This window comes from Monopterus albus, unplaced genomic scaffold (assembly GCF_001952655.1).
Source record: "Monopterus albus unplaced genomic scaffold, M_albus_1.0 scaffold119.1, whole genome shotgun sequence".
Taxonomy (NCBI): domain Eukaryota; kingdom Metazoa; phylum Chordata; class Actinopteri; order Synbranchiformes; family Synbranchidae; genus Monopterus; species Monopterus albus.
In genome coordinates, this window is record NW_018127999.1 from 1173238 (window position 1) to 1192796 (window position 19559).

General features: G+C 41.7%; 1 protein-coding gene across 7 annotated transcripts; it reads right to left on the minus strand.

Annotated features, from left to right (window-relative positions):
• Positions 1-3010: 3010 nt before the first annotated feature.
• On the minus strand, positions 3011-17994 carry macroh2a1 (macroH2A.1 histone). Of its 7 annotated transcripts, none has more exons than XM_020611946.1 (9): positions 17655-17994; positions 15702-15907; positions 15222-15328; positions 14840-15031; positions 14031-14138; positions 9827-9917; positions 7678-7767; positions 5619-5793; positions 3011-4766 (listed from the first exon to the last, which is right to left on the minus strand). In XM_020611946.1, exons 2-9 carry the CDS (start codon positions 15871-15873, stop codon positions 4601-4603), a joined length of 1101 nt encoding a protein of 366 aa, XP_020467602.1. In that variant the 5' UTR covers positions 15874-15907; positions 17655-17994; the 3' UTR covers positions 3011-4600. The 7 variants fall into 7 exon arrangements, with proteins under 7 accessions (XP_020467602.1, XP_020467601.1, XP_020467600.1 ...); XM_020611945.1 differs by lacking the exon at positions 9827-9917 and adding an exon at positions 11631-11730 and having other exon boundaries at positions 3013-4766; positions 17639-17982; XM_020611944.1 differs by lacking the exon at positions 9827-9917 and adding an exon at positions 11631-11730 and having other exon boundaries at positions 3014-4766; positions 17655-17980.
• Between the last annotated feature and the right edge of the window lie 1565 nt (positions 17995-19559).

Consider the following 19559-nt stretch of genomic DNA (forward strand, 5'->3'; position numbering starts at 1 on the left):
GCTGCTTAGTTTCACCAATGTACAAGTCGTTACACTCCTGACTACACTTAATTGCATTCACCACATCACTCTGTTTATGTCTGGGTGTTTTGTCCTTCAGGTGGACCAGTCTCTGTCACAGGGTGTTCCCTGGTTTAAAGTTAACTGGGATATTGTGGTTGCGAAATATCCTTTTTAACTTCTCTGATAAACCAGCCACATAAGGGATGACAGTGTTATCCCCTCTTGTTTCTGGTTTCTCCCTGTTGGTGTTGGGCCTCTTCCTTGCTTTGGTGAAGACCCACTTGGGGTATCCAAAAGCCTTAAGGGAGTTCTGGATGTGTAGTTTCTCTTTCTTGGCCCCTTCTGCAGTTGTGGGCACTTCCTCTGCCCTGTGATTTAGAGTTCTGATGACTCCCAGTTTGTGTTGAAGTGCATGGTGCGAGTCAAAAAGGAGGTATTGGTCTGTGTGTGTAGGTTTCCCATATAGTTTTACCTTCAGGCTTCTGTCCCCTCACAAGTGGACTGCACAATCCAAAAAGGCCAGACAGTCATCTCTGGCATCTTCACGAGTGAACTTGATGTTGATATCTAGGAGTCTGTATGCTTGGTGAAAGCCTCTGCCTCCCAGGTCCTGATTTTAACCCATGTATCGTCCACATAGCGGAACCAGTGGCTGGGAGCGGTACCAGTGAAGGAAGACAGGGCTTTGTCCTCAGATTCTTCTATGTACAGGTTGGCATCTATAGGAGACACCGGGGAGCCCATAGCACAGCCGTGTTGCTGCCTATAGAAGTGCCCCCCCAAACTGGAAGTAGGTAGTGTTTAAACAGAGTTCCAGCAGAATGCATACATGGTCTGGGGTGAGGTTAGCCCTGCTGTTCAGCGTGTCATCCTTCAGGAGTCTCTTCTTCACCGCCTTGACAGCCTCTGTAGTGGGGATGCAAGTGAACAAGGATGTGACATCATATGAGACCATGGTCTCATCCTGGGACAGTTGCAATTGTTTGCTTTCCTCGCAAAGTTCCTGGGAGTTAATTACGTGGTTTTCTGTGTTTCCCACCAAACAAGCCAGAATGGTGGCCACGTGCTTGGCTATGTTGTAAGTTGATGCTGTTGGGCAGCTGGACCTCTCTTCTAGTTACATGACTAGAGTCTTCAAAACTGTGGTCCAGGCGCATGCAGTGTAACAGCGTGGAGAAAAATGTGAGGTACTCTGCTTTGATGACCCAACCAGAAGGGATTTCCCATTTAGGCCAAAACTTCAGCAGCATTTTTTTTAAAAAGTGTGATTTCCAGGCCCTGTCTTCATTGTGGTCTTTCCTCAATAAAGCTATTACAACTTTAAAACTTTCTTGTTCTGCTTTCAGGCACTGGTTCAGGTCTCAGTTCTTCACTGTATTGAAGAACTGAGACCTGAACCAGTGCCATTTAAAAAAGTGCCATTAAAAAAAAGAGGGATACTTGGTGAAATGGAGCGTGATTTTGAGGCTAAACAGGAGTTTGAATGACAACCGTTTTCTCCAATCAGTTCATATTTCTTGCACATTTGAGCCTCTCCTCCCCTACTCACCTGATATTTCCTTAATTTTCCTAGCCTATACTTACATTAATATAGTAACAGCATCAAACTCTGTTGGAAAAAGCAATTGAGGCATCTGTACTTATTTTTAGTTTCTGCTTCTTCACATCTTACCATACCTTTTTACTCCACTAGATTTATTTGATAACCAGAGTTTATATTTTCTTTTCAGAATTAGATGAATAAAAAGGAAATACGGTATAAGCCTAATCATGAGACTTCAGTAATCTCTGGTGACAAATTTACAAGCTACTCACCATAAGTTCAAACTTTAAGTTAAATTTATCCCTACCTTTACCAGCTACAACATTAAAACGATGAACAATAATGAACCAGAAATTATAATGAAATATACATTGTGAAATGTATTTTATTATTACACAGCACAGTGAGCGAACGAACGACTCAAAACTGAGGATTCGAAAGGTGTACTAATCTTTAAAAGATTTATTTAAAAACGAACGACGCCAAACCGAGGACTCTAAAGGTGTACTAATTTTAAGCGATGTTGCGCATGCGTGGTCAACACAAAATGAACAAATCACTCCCCGAGATGACCCGATGTTCTCGAGTCATGGAAAGATTCGTTCAAAATGAACGAATCATTTGTGAATGACACATCACTAATTAGGGGTCGCCACAGCAAATCCAATTCTCATGAGTAAATTTGGCACGTTTTTACGCCAGATGCCGTCCTGACACAACCCTCTCTATTTATCCAGGCTTGGGACCAGCACAGAAGGCACTGGCGTGAAACTCCTGTGGCTATTCACACTAAACCTCAGTAGGCCTACTCCTAAACTGAGTTAAATGTGCAACTTGCTACTTTCTGCCTGTACACAGATGTTCACAAACAGGCTTGTTTTCAGTGTCTTTGTGTAACATAATATGTATAAAGCTTTTATTCACAAGAACAAAAAGGTTTTTACATATAAATCTTTCCTACACATGCTCACAAAAACTGTGACCATATACATACATTGCTATTTGTACCATTAAATTGCCATTCCTTTTCACTAGCAGGCAGTAATGGTTCACACTTTAGATTTGTGTAATGCTGTGTGCCACCACTAAAGGGAAGCATTACTGTGTGCTGAGATGGAATAGGAAATAAAAAGTTACAAGACATGTTTTAGGCAAAACTGTGGCTTGTTCCTACCGTTTATTCTTTAAATAAAATCTGAAACCACTAATATTTAGTATGAATAAAGAGTGTACAGTGTACTGTGTACTGTAGTGTACTGTACAGAGATAAATGTAAGAATTTAGTTTTCAGCTGCTTTGGCAAGTCTAGCAACGCAGCTTATCACACGTTGTCAAATGTAGTTTATATCTAAGGAATCAAAAATGAGCGATGTATCCATGCCATTATTTTTAGTCAACTTAGGATAGTACTGAATGTTAGGAGCAGTTTACTTTTCCTGATGAACACAAAAAATACTATTTAAAAGCTGTTTATTTTGCAAGTCATCTTACAACAAACCATACACCTGCATCTGTTCTGCAACACTGAGTTATTTCCCCTGTAACACAGTGAAGATGGATTCATTACTTCCAACCAAACACACTTTTAAAAACGGAGGCTCAAAGTCCCTGGCAGCTTTCTGACAAAATTATCTCACAACTTCAAGAGGACCAAATGATGTTTTAAAGGTATTTTATTAACGGAGTGTATACAGACCTTTTGTAGAATCACCAATTGTAGCAATTTTTTAGAAAGTGTTTTATATTTTTTATCATAAGAAAATTAGGCTGTTGAAAAATCCAAATGCAGCAGAGCAGTCAAGTTCCTTGTATATGTCCGTCCGACCCAATTCAAATCCAACTCAAATGGACCAGCGTCGGTGTGAAGAGGCCTGCTGCAGCACAGAAAATGGCTGAGGTTAAAAATCCAATTTGTAATTTCAGGCAGCCATCTAGTGGCAGCTGAGTGAAAGAGAAACCCAAAAGCAACGACAGACAGACAGAGCCTCTATTTCCAGCAAACGTGAGTACATTTTTATGGTTTAACAAAGACAAAACACACACACACAAAAAAAGATATCACTCACATTTTTTCCCCTTTCAAATCATCTGCATCTTTTAGAATCAGTGTGGAAATTAAAACAGAAAATAAGAATCTATGTTACAGTCCAATATTTTACTATAACATTTCACAAATACTCCATCTATATAAACACTGATAGGAACGCACAATATAAACCAGGTGCCCTGCAAAAACCTCCAAACAATTTCATGCCACTAATTTTAGTTTGTATAAATGACAACAGGTGATCAATTTAGAGTTTAAACTCAAGGCGCTAGCACCAGGAGTATAGAACATGGGCGTGTACCATTTTTTTTCCCCAATTGATTAATACTTTTTAATCCAAGGTCTTTGCAGCACACTAAAACAGTTTTGACTGTGTTAACAAAGACAAAAAAAGAGGAATCTGCAACACACAACACAAAAACAAAAACTGTTATATTGGTCTACTGACAGCTAAAGTAGAGCAAACTGAACTTTTCTTTATGCTTTACCCTTTCATTATACAGTACTATTAACAACAGAGATGTTCCAAAATGCAGAACAAACCAAAATAATTAAGTAGGAATTATGTTTTGAGCCAAAAAGAAAGAGAATAGCTCTTTATTATCTTTACTGCCTTCACATGCATGAACCCGTATTTATTGGACTTCTCTGGAAGTCTTGGACTTGAGGTGTAGCTATCTCTCGAACATTTTTATTTAATGAAAATTAAATTTTAAAGTGAGTCTTCTCACTCATTGAATCTGTTTTGAGTGGCACTGCCTGTGTTAAAAGACTGCAGAATGAACAGTGCACTTTTAGATTTAAACACCAGAGGTGACAAGTAAACAAGGAATTAAAATCGATAAGAAAAATACAAACATAATGCAAAATCAAGTTCCCAGCCTTTAAAAGATTCTTCTTTCTTCTTCTCTTCATAGTTACCAAACCAATAGTAAACACCTTTCTATTTCCTTGCAGGAAAAAACGAGGTGAGGGAGAAGGAACAAGTAGGAGAACACGCCAGACTCTTAGCTCGTCTCCAGTTTGGCCATTTCCTGCACGTAGATCCCAATGCTCTCGCTGTCAAACAGCACAAAGTAGACGGTCTTGATGGTGGAAGACATGGTGGCCACAAAGTAGCTGGAAATAGCTTTAAGGATCAGCTGGGCCGCTGTCTGCTTCGGGAACCCATTCCTTTAAGCGCGCACGCACGCACACACACACACAGAGTTGAAATGTGGTCAAACACCAAAAAGACTTCTCATTTTTTATTTACTTGACCATGTCATTCATTATATTTATACTGGAGGTCAACATAGAAACAAAACAGACAGTATCTGGGCAGTATTATAGTCTCAAGCTACTCTGCCTAATGTCTTTTCAGCCTAGAGGGTCTAGTGAGACTCAAAACAAACTGACACTATAAGCTGCTCCTAACTACAGTGGATTAAAGAGGAGACTGGTGACATCTCCGCTGACTCTATAAGGACCATAAGGAGAGTAATGGCGGATCATGGGGACATTGAACAGCTCCAAACATTGGCAGCAGCGCCATAGAGTTACACTGACGTGGCTGCTATTTGCTAAAGTAAGAACATGAAATCAATAGCAATAATTATACTTGTGACATTTTAAGTTAGCAATGTGTCAAAACACGTTTTACAACCTTTTGACACTCCTCTCTCAAATGTTGTCACTTCAATAAATTATGTACCCTGCTAACTAGCTAAATTGAGCCTCCAGTCTGAAGCTAGCGTTACAGTAACTATGTCAGCCCAGTAGAATGCTCTGGTTACTGCTGATGTGTACAAAGCACTAATGTCACACAAAGCTCCAATTACTCCCAAATTAGAATAATATTAATTCAATACAAATGCTAATGCTACCAAAACAAACAGGTTAGCTTTAGATACAGAAGGAAGAAAGCCACATCAGAATCAAATCTGAGTCCTTTGGCTGCTTTTAACCTTCTCCATGTCAAAAAGCCAAACCAATGTCTACCCTGGTTGTTGCTATTTCACCAACAGATCCATCATGTTTTCCTACCTTCCACTACCAATGGAGGGGAAAGCCACAGACTTGAGTTTCTTCTCGTCGGCCAGAGCCAGGCAGTTCTTCACCGTCTTGTCCAGCATCTCCTCACACTTGTCGGAGCCCCAGCCTGGACTGTTACAGTGAATGACGTACTTAGCAGGCAGACCAAAGCCGGCGGTCAACACAGCTACGGCATGGAGAGAAGAGAGGATGAAGAATGGTTAGTCTAGGTAAGGCGGAAAGAAAGATGGAGACAAAGTCATAAGACAAGGTGACATCTGACATGATTGATTGACAAATACCAAATTCTCATGGCTAACAACTAGTTAATGCTTTGCTTCTTTTGGTTTACACATTTTTACATTAATGAATTAATCAATCAAATTCACAGGACTGGGACAGATGTGAGGTCACTGTGACCTCTGTTCACCTAAATCTAATCAGTTCATTCTTGAGTCGGACATTTGTGCCAAATTCAAAGAATTTCACTTAAGCCATTCCTGAGATATCGTGTTCATGAGAGTGGGTCGGATAGACAACCAGAAGACATCATACACCCAGAGGCATTCAGAAAACTGAAGAAACGGGGCGTCACACAAATATTTTGCTATTGGTTAAATGTTTACATACCGGCCTGCACAACACCGAAAACATAACAAAACTAAATGAAATCAAAATGGGTGTAGTTACCTACACCTTCCACCTGCATCATCACTTTTTCTGGGCAACTACTTGTTGCTGTGCGTCATATTTTGCTAAATCTATGCCACTTTAGTTTAGTCAGAAGTGAGTTAAGAGGTCTGAGATACTTAAAAAAACACTTTGCTTTGTGGAAAATGTGCATAGCAAATCTCCAAGAGCTTACAATGGCTTGACTGGGGTATTATAGTGAGGTGGTCCAGAGAAATAATTTTTCCAGACCACTGGGGAGTAGAGAAGAAAAGGAGAAGAGGAAGAATATGGAAGAGAACAAGAGGAAATGGAGAGAAAGACAAGAAAGGAAGAGAAGACAAGAGGAGAGTCTGATCTCTGGGGCTGAATGTTCATCAAACCAGCAGCTGCGCACCGTGTAACTCAGGCCACAGTGAGCGTGCGATGGACTGGAGTCAATGCCGAGGATGAGCCGATTTCCAGATGGCGCACACAGAGAGGATGGAGAGACTTCACACGGCAGAGCAAGAGCCAGCCACTAACTGCATGTGTGCGGTAAAGTGTGTGCAAGATGATGATTATGGCTTCTATGACTTGCCTGCAAAGTCCAACTTGTTTTATGGTGTGGGTAGGTGGAACAGTATGCGGTGATGTTAAAACCTGTCAATCAAACTGTGCAATCAGTGCACAGTTTGCTGGAGTTTGAGCTCATGTGATGGTCTTTTTTGTCAATTACGCCTTGTGCGTTAGCTCCTGCTAACTAAAAATGTTATGTTGCTGTGGGAATATGAACTGCATTACCTCCTGTGTGGAATATGGTTTCCCTGCAAGAGAGCAACAGCACTACTGCAGGTGTGATCTTCTACTTCTATTGTCAATAAGACAAAAGACCAGAAGCAACAGTGTATTATTCTGTCTCAACAAACACTTCCTCAGGCTTGGTCATTTTTTTCTTTATTTTCAATACTTTCTCTCGTGTTATTGCTTCTTTTTATGAGCTTAACTTGTGGCACAAAAAAGTTTTTGGCTCTTCAGTGCTTCAATAATAAAGGAAGCTCTGGCGATATCACCCCTCAACAGAAGGAAGAATTAATCAAAGTGTGTGAAATCTGTGTGTTGCTGAGGGCTGACTGTTGCTACAGAATCCTGAAATCAGGGGCTGAATGTGGAAGTCAAGTCTTATGTATAGACAAATTTGCCTTAAGGGGTTTCAAAACCCCTTATCCTGAGACCCTAGAGCAGGAAAAGGAAATCCTTTTTTATACAGTGTACAAATTAATTGATCAATGATAATGAAAATAACCAAGGCTGAATTAATAATGAAAGGGTCTGAACCTGGCAAAACCTTCAGATAGCAATAAAAACTGCAACTTGTATAAAGAGATGACAACCTCCATCTGTGATGTCTCTGTGCGCTTACCGCCAGCCACCTCCAGAGGGCCGTTCTTCTTCTTCAGCTCCTGCAGCGCTTCAGTGAACTCCTTTCCTCCTTTTTTTTCCAGAGCCGAGCCTGTAAGCGGAGAGAGGACTCGGATGAATACATCCTTCACATGCTGCTGACAGACAGACGGGCAATGTCATGCAGACAGCCAGGCAAGCAGGCGGACATGAAGACAGACAGGTAGGCAGGCGGACAACCATGCTGTCAATCGTTTGACCTGGCCTGTCGCTGAATCTCCAATTCACGCCTGTCATGCAGTCTGTTACTTTATTTGTGAGGCTCAGAAAAAAAATCTCACAAATGAAGATTCAAAGCTGGTATTTTCCAAATGACTAATTGTGAGTCAGACTAATGCATTAAAGGCCCAACACCCAGTAACTTCTCTACTCACATACTGGCTGATCTGCTGTGGACTTGGACTAGGGCCATTTTCTTTCACTCTCAAATTACAGTAGAGTGAAGAGTTTAAAAAAAAGTGCTAGTAACATATCACTGATGAAAATGTAAGCACTATGTTCATCTTGGTCGTACAAATCACAGCTAGAGAAATTCATGTTTTGGCTACAGCGTCATTAAAACAGGCAGGAATGAAAACATAGTAAGATTGTCAGTTGTTTAAAGAAATGAGAAAAACAGCAATATGAGCAAGCAAATCAGTAGGAAGAATCATCTTTGTAGCTTGTTGTTTAGTCATTATTCATCACACCTTAATTTGAATCATTAGTTTTAATTTGAGGCTTCAAGAAATTAACGTCTCAATCAGAAACTTTTCTAACAAGCTGGACTGACAGCACAGTCAAGGGGACGGTTACACGAAATGAAGCGAGTCCCAGATCGTCCACATTTCAGTCACATGGAACAAAAACAACAAGCAGCAGCAGCACAGTCTAAGGATTCCACTAACAGAAACACAGGGTCGTGTATGTATGGCATGACACTCAACAACTACTCTGTACTGTCTCTCACATTTCAGTTAATCTCTTACACAACTAACTGCACTTGCATATTTGATGACTAATCGGTGTTAAAAGGCTACAGTATGTCCCTGCTTCTGGCTGGAGCTCATGTGACATTAAGATGAACTTGCAAAGACTTAGCGAGTTGCAGTGGCCGGCTACTACAGTCTCCTTCAAATATTTAGTTAAAAAGTTGTGCATGAATTGTGTAACAGCTAATGTTCATGAAGCAGGATTATGAGTCTCAAGTGCTCAGACCAAAACCAACCCTAGCTGCAGTGGTGAGGGCGTTGTTCCAGGTACCAGCGAGGCAACGCTGGACATCCAGTCTCAGTAGGAGGACCGTGAGTCTGACGACTTCTCCAACACAACAACACTGCACAGTATTTTATAATACTCCTGTGACAGGATTTAACAACTATGGACATTGATCACAGTGGCCACTATTTTAGATTTTGTCATGACAGGTATGAGGTAGACCGTAGAAATACGTCATTACAAAACAGTCTACCTGGAATGTGTGCTTGCAGTCTCTCACTGGATGTTAAAATAAAGTTGAGTAAAGTTTTTTTTTTTTTTACCAGACATAAATCCCATGACACAATTTGGGGAGTTCCCGATTATTCAGCTAACTTTATTCCTGCTTTGAGAAACAGGGTCTGGTTGTGAGCAGGAACTTTTCTGAAAACACTTCCTTTTGGTGCATGTCAATGGAGGAATCTGAGAAAAGGCAGTCAGCTGCCAACCAACCAACCGCCTTCTTTAATATGGTGAACAGCCAGAGTCAAATGACCCTTTACACGGTGTCCATGTTCAGTTTGTCTTCTGGTTGTTATTCAAAATAAAGTATGACTGCAGTTCTCAGTGGCAGCTGACTTTCAGGTCCTAAAGGTGGCGGCTCACTGCATAAATAAAATGGTCCCTGCTTGCACATTTCAAGACTAGATTTCACTCATGATACATTGTGATTCTTTCAGTCAGTGTTAGAGTACAATGCCTTTACAGTGATCGAAGCTGGGTTGTGGGTTAAGAGCCCTGGCTAAATAACCTTGTACAAAGTGGAATAAAAACTGTGCTGCTGCTGTGCTGTTTGTCCACAGACTGCAGTGCAGGCGATATGGAACATGCAGAGAGAGCAGGCATGGTCTCGGTGGTCTCAATGGTTCCTTTACCTACTTCACCACCTGTATAGAAGGAGGAGCTGGTCGGGTGAACGACAGCGTCGCTCTCCACGATGGAAATGTCGGCTTGGACAACTTGCAACTACAGACAACAACAACAAACAACAGGCAAACAACATGGTGGTAAATTACAGTGAGTGATCAGGAGCAACAAGATGGGACAAGGAGGAAGAAAAAAAACGGATGAAGGAGAAAAAGAGGAAGAGAAGAGAAATGGTGAGCACGCTCCTTATTGGCTGAGGACATCACAGGGGACAGGGAGGCCACTGAGGACAGGTGGGTCACGTTATGCTATTAAGCAGGACTGCACATTTAGCCAAATTACTTTAAAAACCATCACAAAAATACAGTAATCTACCCTAAATGTGTAGTTCCATTCATACAAGATTCCATGTAGTTTTTAAATTCAGAACATTTAAATATGTTCTCTGGCTAATTGTGTCATCCTGTTATTCTTGGCTCATTAAACTGAGCAAAGCTTTTTATGATCACACTCCAGATGAGCAGCCTTACAGTCTGGCTGCACTGAGCAACTAACAGAGGTTTATGCCAGTTTGTCTTCTGTAACCAGATCTTCTATTTCAGTCTAATAATGTTCTCACAAGTGAATTGATTATTAGCATTATGAAAGCCTGGCAGCCATCTGAAAGGAGCACAACCTGGAATGAATCTTATGATGGTGAAGAGCAAGCAGGACCACTGCTCTGAGGAGTTTTGAAAAAATCCTTGAATGTCTTCACAGAAATTCTTGTCTTTCTGCTAGAAATTCTATTTTATTTATTCTTCATTTATGTGCAACAGCAGGGTGTTACTTGAGGACACAGGGGGTCAAAGTTACGCGCAACGCTGTCAATAAGTCCTTTATTTCTTGAAAAAAAAACCCAGGAATCACCAACAAGCAGATCTACTGAGGAAACTGGCTGCAGCATTAACCACAAAGCAAAAACAAGAAGTGGTTTACAGTTAATTACAAAGTTAATTTCTTTATCTAATTTTCATTCATTTTATTTCATTGCCCAAGTGTCCAAATTTTGGTTTTGAAATGCTACAAACAAATGCACATATAGCACACAACTGGAGATGGTCTGTGTCAGACACGTTCTCACCTGCTGAAAATACACTATTTAGTAGAGCGTGCACAATGCGGGACATGGCATGGACGTAGCCAGTTTGTAATGTGTTCATAAACAGCCGAGTCTCTTGCCTTGTCTGACGATTCGGGTGCAGGCTCTTAATGACAGAAGTTTCTGAATCTCGTTGTGTCTCCAGTTAGATATTTTCATTGGCGTCTTCATTGTAAACAGCCATCTTTATTCACCACTGGATGTTTGTATTCTTCTGGTTTCACGCTGGTCACATGATAAACTTTGATCAACACGTCGACTATTTCTGTGCGAGTACTCTGAACTACAGTATATGAACTCTCACGTGGCCTCACTCCAGCTCACTAGAACCTTACGTGGACATTGCACTATGGAGCTGGCAGAGTAAAGTCTGCTTAAGGTCCTGGTCAGCTGACTGGGACATATGTGTTCTCACATACAGCTCCCCGGGTAATGTCTAGATAATTTCAGGGTTCCAGTGCATGTGTGAAAGGGGCTAGAGTGAGACGATAACCAAAGTTCCCACAGTGTGACTGAACAAACCTGCTGGAACAGGGTCCTGCTAACCTGTCAACCAGCCTGAAACCTTAAGTCACAGAGAATTTTAGTTAGAAGTTGTGAAACTGTTGAGCATTCAAGGATTTTTTCATTCTCAAAGGGACCAGAGAAGGTGAGGGGGTGGGGTAGCTCACCTAGATCATCTTTAAGTTCAAGTTCAGCATTGGTGGGATTGATGACCCCCTCCACGTCAAAGCCAGCCAAGTTACTGACCTCGCTGTGGATAAGGTTGAGCTGCGGAGGAGGGAGGGGCGGAGGGAGGCATGCCGAGCAGGAGGGAGGGCAAGAGGGAAGAGGGAGGAAGCAACGCCATTAAAACCAGATTTACTCTGTAGCTTCTTAGAGAGATACCTTGACTTTCTGATGAATTACAAAACTGGACTGAACTGTCCACAGCAGAAAGCACTAAATACGTGTGAATGCAGTCTCATGTGCAGTGTATTTTAAATATGGTAAAAAAATACACTGGACCTCGTTTACTTTCAGTTTAGAGTTTGTCTACAGTTAATTTGTTTGTTGTACTTCTTGTTCGTTCGTTGATGGCTCATCATCCCTGTGTGCATGTTATGCAAATGTGTGGAAATGACAATAAAGCTGAATTTGAAACGTAGGCCGACTGCCAGCTGTTAATGTGCAGAGTGTACAAAGGAGTACAGCAGAAATAAAGCCAATGAAAAAAAAGCCTTTCACCCATTTACTGCAAAAGGTGAGTCATACAGCATCTGGTTGAAGTTTTGAAGCCTGGATGAGCACTTCCATACAAATACAAGCAGGAAATGTGAAATTATTTAACATACTGAAGAAAAGTGTGAGAAATAACTGCAGTGGTTTGAGGTTAGGATGAAGTTCCTCCAGGTTCAGAGTGTAGAGAGGACTTCTGTTTACTTACATTCTATGCAGTATGCTTTTCTTTGGCCTGTTCTTCCTGTAGAATACATTACTGTGGATTGCTTGAATAGTGGCACTACCAAAAAGCCCTCTATATTTATACTGTTTGTCATTTTACCAGGACTACAAACATTTGCCAACACCAGTCAATGGACTCAATGAGGAATTTTCTAGATTTAAAAAGTCAAAATGTCAAGGTATCCCTCCAAATGTAAACTATTTCAAATGGACAGGTTACATCTCATTAGCACCTTTCAGATTAAGATTCATTGCATACAAACTTCACCAACAAGGATTTAAACAGACGCCTTATAGGCCCAGATCATCAAAAAGACCAGTCGTGGCAGTGACAACGAACTGAGACTCAGTTGAACACAAAGGGAAATGCAGGTGCAGTTACAGTTATTTAAGTCCATACAACAGAAACAGTCTTGCATTGCTAATAGAAACTAAATCCCTAGTAAAATGTGTAGTAAGGTGCGGCAGCTAAATGATAGAAGCAATATACTAAAAGTTAAATGGGTGTGTTACTATATCAGCTCATGTTAATTAGTATTAAAAACATTAGTATGAACCAAAGCATGCAGTGCCATCACAACTGAGCCTCACACTGAGGTCTGGAAGTAAATTCCCCACAACTTATTTTTACATATCAATGTGTTTTTATGACTCCACATTCTATTCTGTAGAAGACAGTCCAGACCACCCTCTTTGTTGATACAAAACTGGATTCAGTTCTTACAAAAACAGAGAAATGTTTCCTGATCCAAACTTCAGTCTGGATTTGAACCCAAACACAACACATGTAATATCACTTTTAACTCAAAGAGAATGCAGAGGGGCTGAAGTCATAACAAATCAGCAATTACCATCATTATTATCATCGTTTTAAATGAGAAACATGCAACCAGTGATATTTCTCGCATCGTTCATGCTCAGTGTGATTCCCCTGCCTTTGATGATTTTCATACTCAAATCGATTTACGCACAATTCTCATCTTGATGAGCTTTAAAAAAAAGTTTGATGGAATTTTCAGGCAAATTTACTTCCACATTTCAGCTCAGTAAAAAGGTTATAGGGCTCAAAGAGAGATCTGAGATCCAGCAGACATAAGGTTAACACAGGAGACCTGTTAGGAAGTACAGCCTGTTGGAAACTTGCAATACAGTTACTGAACAAAATTACACACTGAACACATTTTTTCTATGAGAGAGACCTGGTGAATAATGGAGGAACGTTGTCACATTCCCCTGACTGATTTTGCCTTTTGAATCAAGTTCAATTATGAATTAGAAGAACTGATAAAAAATAATAAGCTCACAGTTTGTTGCCTTGAGCAAAAGTCAACTAGTGTATTTGTTTTGTGTCTTAACTAAAGCACATAAAGGACTGTTTATCCTGAGAACTGATCTGATTAGGTGATCTTTTGTTCAGGGTTGCTCATCAAGAGTGAGATATCAGGTTTTCTCCAAAACAAAATGACTGCATCATCTTCCTCTGGCTGAAACCACACATCCAGCACTGTGTTTTAGCACTTTGAAAGTCCATGTTAGTCTTAATATCTAACACATTCTGACTCGACTCTGTCTTTCTTATATATTTACCTCGATCTAATCAGCTTGGGTGAGGGTGACAGAGAACTGACCTTCTGACCCAGGAAGAGGCTTTTGGTGGAGAGCACGGTGAAGCTGTCGGCTGGAGACCCCTCTGTGGTGCTGTCTGCTGATGCCGCCTTGCTCACCTCGCCCTGTTTCTGTTGGTGACAGAGAACGTGAACACCATGTGACACTTTACTGCAACGACTTAGTGCTGAAGCTGTAGTTCTGCAACATTTAATCTCACTCTGCCCAGTTACTGTAGACTTTTCCTGTCCTGTCGTCAAACAACATCCAAACTTGGTTAACTTTCTGCTGTTACTACAAAAATAGTTTCATCATTTAACTTACAGCATCTTTTATACAGCGGTGTCAAAGTATTCGGATCCCTTCACAAACGTTCTTGTGATTTAGATTTAATTTTAAATGGATAAAATGGCCATTTTTGCCCATCAGTCTACATCAGTCAATAACCCATGATGACAAAGTAAAAACATGGTTTAGAAGTGTATGCAAATGTATTAAAAGTCCAAAACTGAAATCTCTCATTTACAAAAGTATTTACAAAAGGCCCAGGTACTCCAGATTGTGCTCAGGTGCCTCCTGTTAATTTGCCACCTGTAGCATTTCTTTAGCAAAATTAGTATTTAAAAAGTATTGTTCTGATTAGACTTTAATCGCGACACACTTATAAACCATGCAGCACACACCGCAACATCAGAGGTAGGTGGCTAAACATGTACAGCCAGACAAATTCAATCACAGGTGTTCAGTAATCTCACACGACCCACTTTCGACTTCCTTGAATGACCTCAGACATAGCCGGTGTTAATCTCAATCACCAGACGTGAAGCCGTACCTTAGCCTTCCCTCCTCCTCTTTTCCCGCTCACTTTCTTAGGCACCGTTTTCTTGACTGACTTGGGTTTCTTCTCAGGGGCAGGAGAGACGGGGGTCTCCAGTTTGCCCTTCGCTCCTCTCTTCTTGGCCAGCAGCTCTGGATGGATGTTGGGCAGGACCCCACCTGCAGCAATGGTCACACCTTTCAGCAACTGAGACGGGAAGACAAAGAACAACTTGAACTCACACGGTTCTGCGCTGCATGAAAGGTAAAGGTGCATATTTGTTGTACACACTGGAATATAGGTGACAATCCTTTGTAAACGCGCTACAGAATAAACACATCACTGGTGCCAATAATGAGACATGTCTACAGTGTTTTTCCTATGTGCAACAGCCGACCTGGTTCAACTCTTCGTCGTTGGCGATGGCCAGCAGGATGTGCCGAGGCGTGACACGACCCTTCTTGTTGTCTCTGGCTGCATTACCTGCCAGCTCCAGGATCTCTGCTGCTCAGGTAAAAACACAGTTTATCATAAGTAGTTTACATGCTTTGAATGCTGAGGTGAGCTCAATTAAAAACAACAGATTAACTTTCATGTGGTCCCTGCAGTTTATATAACCAAGTCAAAATGTATTCACATACATTTTAAACAAACACCAGGAGATTAGCTGAAGCTAAACACTTGAGGAACTTTACTGCCATTACATGATGAAAAAATGCTTCAGTGTTCAAATGTTTATGATAATGAGCCACTTTGGGAGTTTGTATTATATTGAATGTATGTGCAATAACTAATACTATCAGATCCATGCAGAGCTGGGTCCTCAAACATGCATTTTTATTATTAACATTCTTTCCTTCCCCAGAATAAATCTCACCAGTAAGATACTCAAGGACAGCAGCGAGGTAGACGGGTGCTCCCACTCCGATGCGATATTTAGGCAAGCCCCTCTTTATGTAGCGCAGCATGCGCCCCACAGGGAAGATGACACCGGCCTTGGTGGACCGGGATGTCTTTGTCGACTTCTTCTTTCCTCCTCGGCTGGACATGGTGCTGACGCCGGTGAGAGACCAGTGCGAGGCTCTGCAGAGACACATCAGCCATGGTCCTTTAACACATCTGAATGTTACTTAGTGAAACAAACACTTAATAAGCAGTCACTATTAGGTTTTTGTAAAGCTACATGAGAGAAAATATGAAAATACACAACTGAAACAGAACAACAGAGTATAAACTTCCTTCTCAGAGTTAACTGCTGCAGAGCCGTCCCTTTCTCTCACCACTTGAGTAAGATCACTTCAACAGGAAGTGATGAATCACAACAATCTTTTTTTTTTTTTTAAATCACAACAATCTGTCTCCCAAACATCAGCTAAACCAGGAAAACAAAACCCTCCTGACAGGGACTAGCTGAATACTTTCAGACAGTGTGACATGGACAGAAACTTATTTCTAATGCGATTCCTGAATACAGTTTTTATCTTTAGTTTTGGAAGGTTTGGGACTTTTTGACACCTGAAAACTGATGTAAACCGTAGCTGGTTCATTTCATACCCAGCTCGCGCACCTTATTACATATAGTAATAGGAATTTTGACCACCAGCTGGTCATTGTCAGTTTCCAAGTTTCAGTCTTTACTGTGCCAGAGCTGCACACTGGGGTTTAAAAAACAGGATGCAAGCTTTCCCTGCTTTGCATTCTTCAATGTAAAGTGGAAGTCCTCCTGTGAATGGACTTTTCAGTCTATTTCTCTATGAACACATAAATACAAACTGAGCCACAAAGTATTATTTCAAAAGTCCTTTTCAAACATAACACTAACAAAGTGTTTTTGTTGCTGACTAGTCCAAGGTGGCAGGGGACACATGTTATGCTGCTTTCCCAAGTGACAGCTATTCATTAAACATCTTGTCCCGGAATTGCCCAAGATTCAAATCAGGCTTTTGGTGCGTTCTGTTCAGCCCAAAGCGAAGCCTTAAATGTCACATCAGCCGTAGGAAGACATGGATTATAACAAGAGTTGCACTGCTGTAAACAGCTATTTTATTAATCACAAATATTATATTAGCACACCGAATCTGGGAATAGTTAATTATTAAAAGCAAATATGCAGATGCTATAATTTATGGGATTAAACTCAAATAATATTCCCAGTCCATTCCGTAGATAATTTGACTTGTAAAACCTACTGTAATTTAAATTGTTTTCCATTGTACCAGATGCAGACACCAATTAGCTGCGTGTTAACGTTACTGGTAATCAATTAGCCCCGCCATAGGCCAGGCTATTCCCTAAACCTGCTCCAATGTAAGGATTTCACATGCTGCGTCCTATCATGTGCAAACAAAACGTTACTGACAGCAGATCCAGAGCATTTCCTCTGCAACATCTGCGGCATTTCTGCGCTCTGGCCAGGTGGTAGGTGGATTTCACTGCCACACTCGGCGTTTATTTCTGCTGGCCACAGACAAGGATTTCCGCATGTCAACATGTCTCGCACAGGTAACTCTAGTCTGCCCACAGCCTGGGCCACTATACTGGAAGCTAACGCCGAGCTGTTAGACGGTCTGGGGACATTTTCCCGTTGAGGTGAGCGAGCTTTCGGGTGGAAACAACCCCGGCGGAGCGACGGCAGCTGTCCGCGTCGCGTCCCCTCCCCTCCCCGCCTGTGCGCTCCAGCAGCGCGGTCTCCGGTCTGGGCCTCCTCGCCAGAAAAGCACGAAATGGCAACGGAAACGGTTCCGTGCTGTGAAGTGAGAGCTGCTCGGCCGACACAAGGCGATCATACTCGATCAGACAAGACGGCGTACAGACCTGGTGGGTTACTTACAAAACAGGGCACCGTGAAAAATATCTCCGGTAACAAGCCTGGGCAGTGTCCTCGACTCCCACAATCCACAGCGAGTTGAAATACCGGAGCCAGAGCTGCCCGCGGAGCGCTGCAGCTACTGAGAGCACAGAGCAAACCTGCTGAATGTGAATCTGCGGCTCAGCTTTTCTTTAACCCTTTACACCTTTGTCCAAAACAAACACGTGGTATGCACCGAAATAAAGAGTGTTTCCCGTGCAGATGGGTACAAACTCTCACATTCAAGCTTCTACAGCCTCAGTATGTATATATAAGTTATTCACTGAAGCCTGGAAACTGACTCTTTGACCCGGGGTGTCACCTCAAATTTCCCCCCTTAACTGGATGTTAATTAGGGTTAGGTTAATTACAGTTATCAGGACAACAATCTGGTATGAGCATGAAAAGAATTGTGTTTCGATTATAGACTGTAATGATGGACAATGTGTTACCACTTCCTGCCATTATGCAAAAGTGAAGCCAAAATATTGTGAAGACGGAGGATGGCCATCTTGATTTTGTGCTGCCTTTTTACAACCACACACTACGTTGAGGTGACCAGAGGTTGAGCCACACCAGAACTAACACACTGTTCCTTCCCTGGTCTCCCTGATAAAAGAGATTTATAAGTTCAGTGGGACCTACCTGTTTGGCAGATGGAGCTTCACTGTGAATGTAGCCTTATTCACATTATTGCAGAAAAAGGGCTTTTTTTGTCTGCCTTGGCATTGTTGTGTGTGTGGTGCGCTGTGCAGGCTCAGCACTGACAGTGGAAAGCACTGTTTTATACAGTGCCCCAGGAGTTTCTACTTGAGTTTCTGCATTGTCAACTGTGGAACGTGTAGCGCAAGACATTCGTTTTTCTGCTGTAATGTGAACATACCTTTAGTCAAAATGTCAGTGGTAGAAGAAGTACTCGGATACCTTAGTAAAAGTCAAGGTCAAAGTGTTTGTCATATGCACAGTTAGGAAACATGTTTCCCTGTACAATGAAATTCTTACTTTGCCCTCCACATGAATGCCACACAATACAAGTGAAATATAAAGTAGATGAGCAATAAGACAAATCTAAATAGGCATCCATCCATCCATTTTCCTCCGCTTATCCGGAACCGGGTCGCAGGGGCAGCAGTCTAAGCAAAGATGCCCAGACTTCCCTCTCTCCAGACACTTCCTCCAGCTCCTCCGGTGAAGAGATAAGATATTTCTTGTCTTCTCTCTAATCTCAAGGTCAAGGTCAAAGGTCAGAGTGTTTATTTGTCATATGCACAGTTAGGAAACGTTTCCCTGTACAATGAAATTCTTACTTCCGTCCACATGAATGCCACACAATACAAGTGAAATATAAAGTAGATGAGAGGAGGCTTGGGAGTAAATAGGCAATAAAATCACAAATCTAAGGCACTTTAAAGCAGCAAGTGAAGGGAGCAAATAAAAATACAACAAGAACACAATATAATGTAGAGAGAATATATGCTACGTGGGAGCCATGGAGTGCAAATACTCAGCAGTGAGTGTGCAATTATGCATGTGCAAACTGAGTATGTAAACAGTACAGCTGGAATTATATGAGGTAGATCCTGAGTCAGCTGTTTAGGAGGGAAAGAAAGAGTTTTTCAGTCTAGAGGTCCTGCATTTCACACTTCTGAGCCTCTGACCAGAGGGTAGGGGTATAAACAGTCCATGCTGGGGGTGGGTGGGATCTTTGAGGATGGAGGCAGCCTTCCTACGCACCCTGCGGTGGTAAATGCTCTGCAGAGAGGGCAGTGGAGTCCTGTTGATTTTCTCCACAGTCTTTACCACTCTCTGCAGGCGCTTGCAGTCCACTCAGTTGTGCTGCCATACCAGACAGTGATGCAGCTGGTCAAGATGCTCTCGACAATGCAG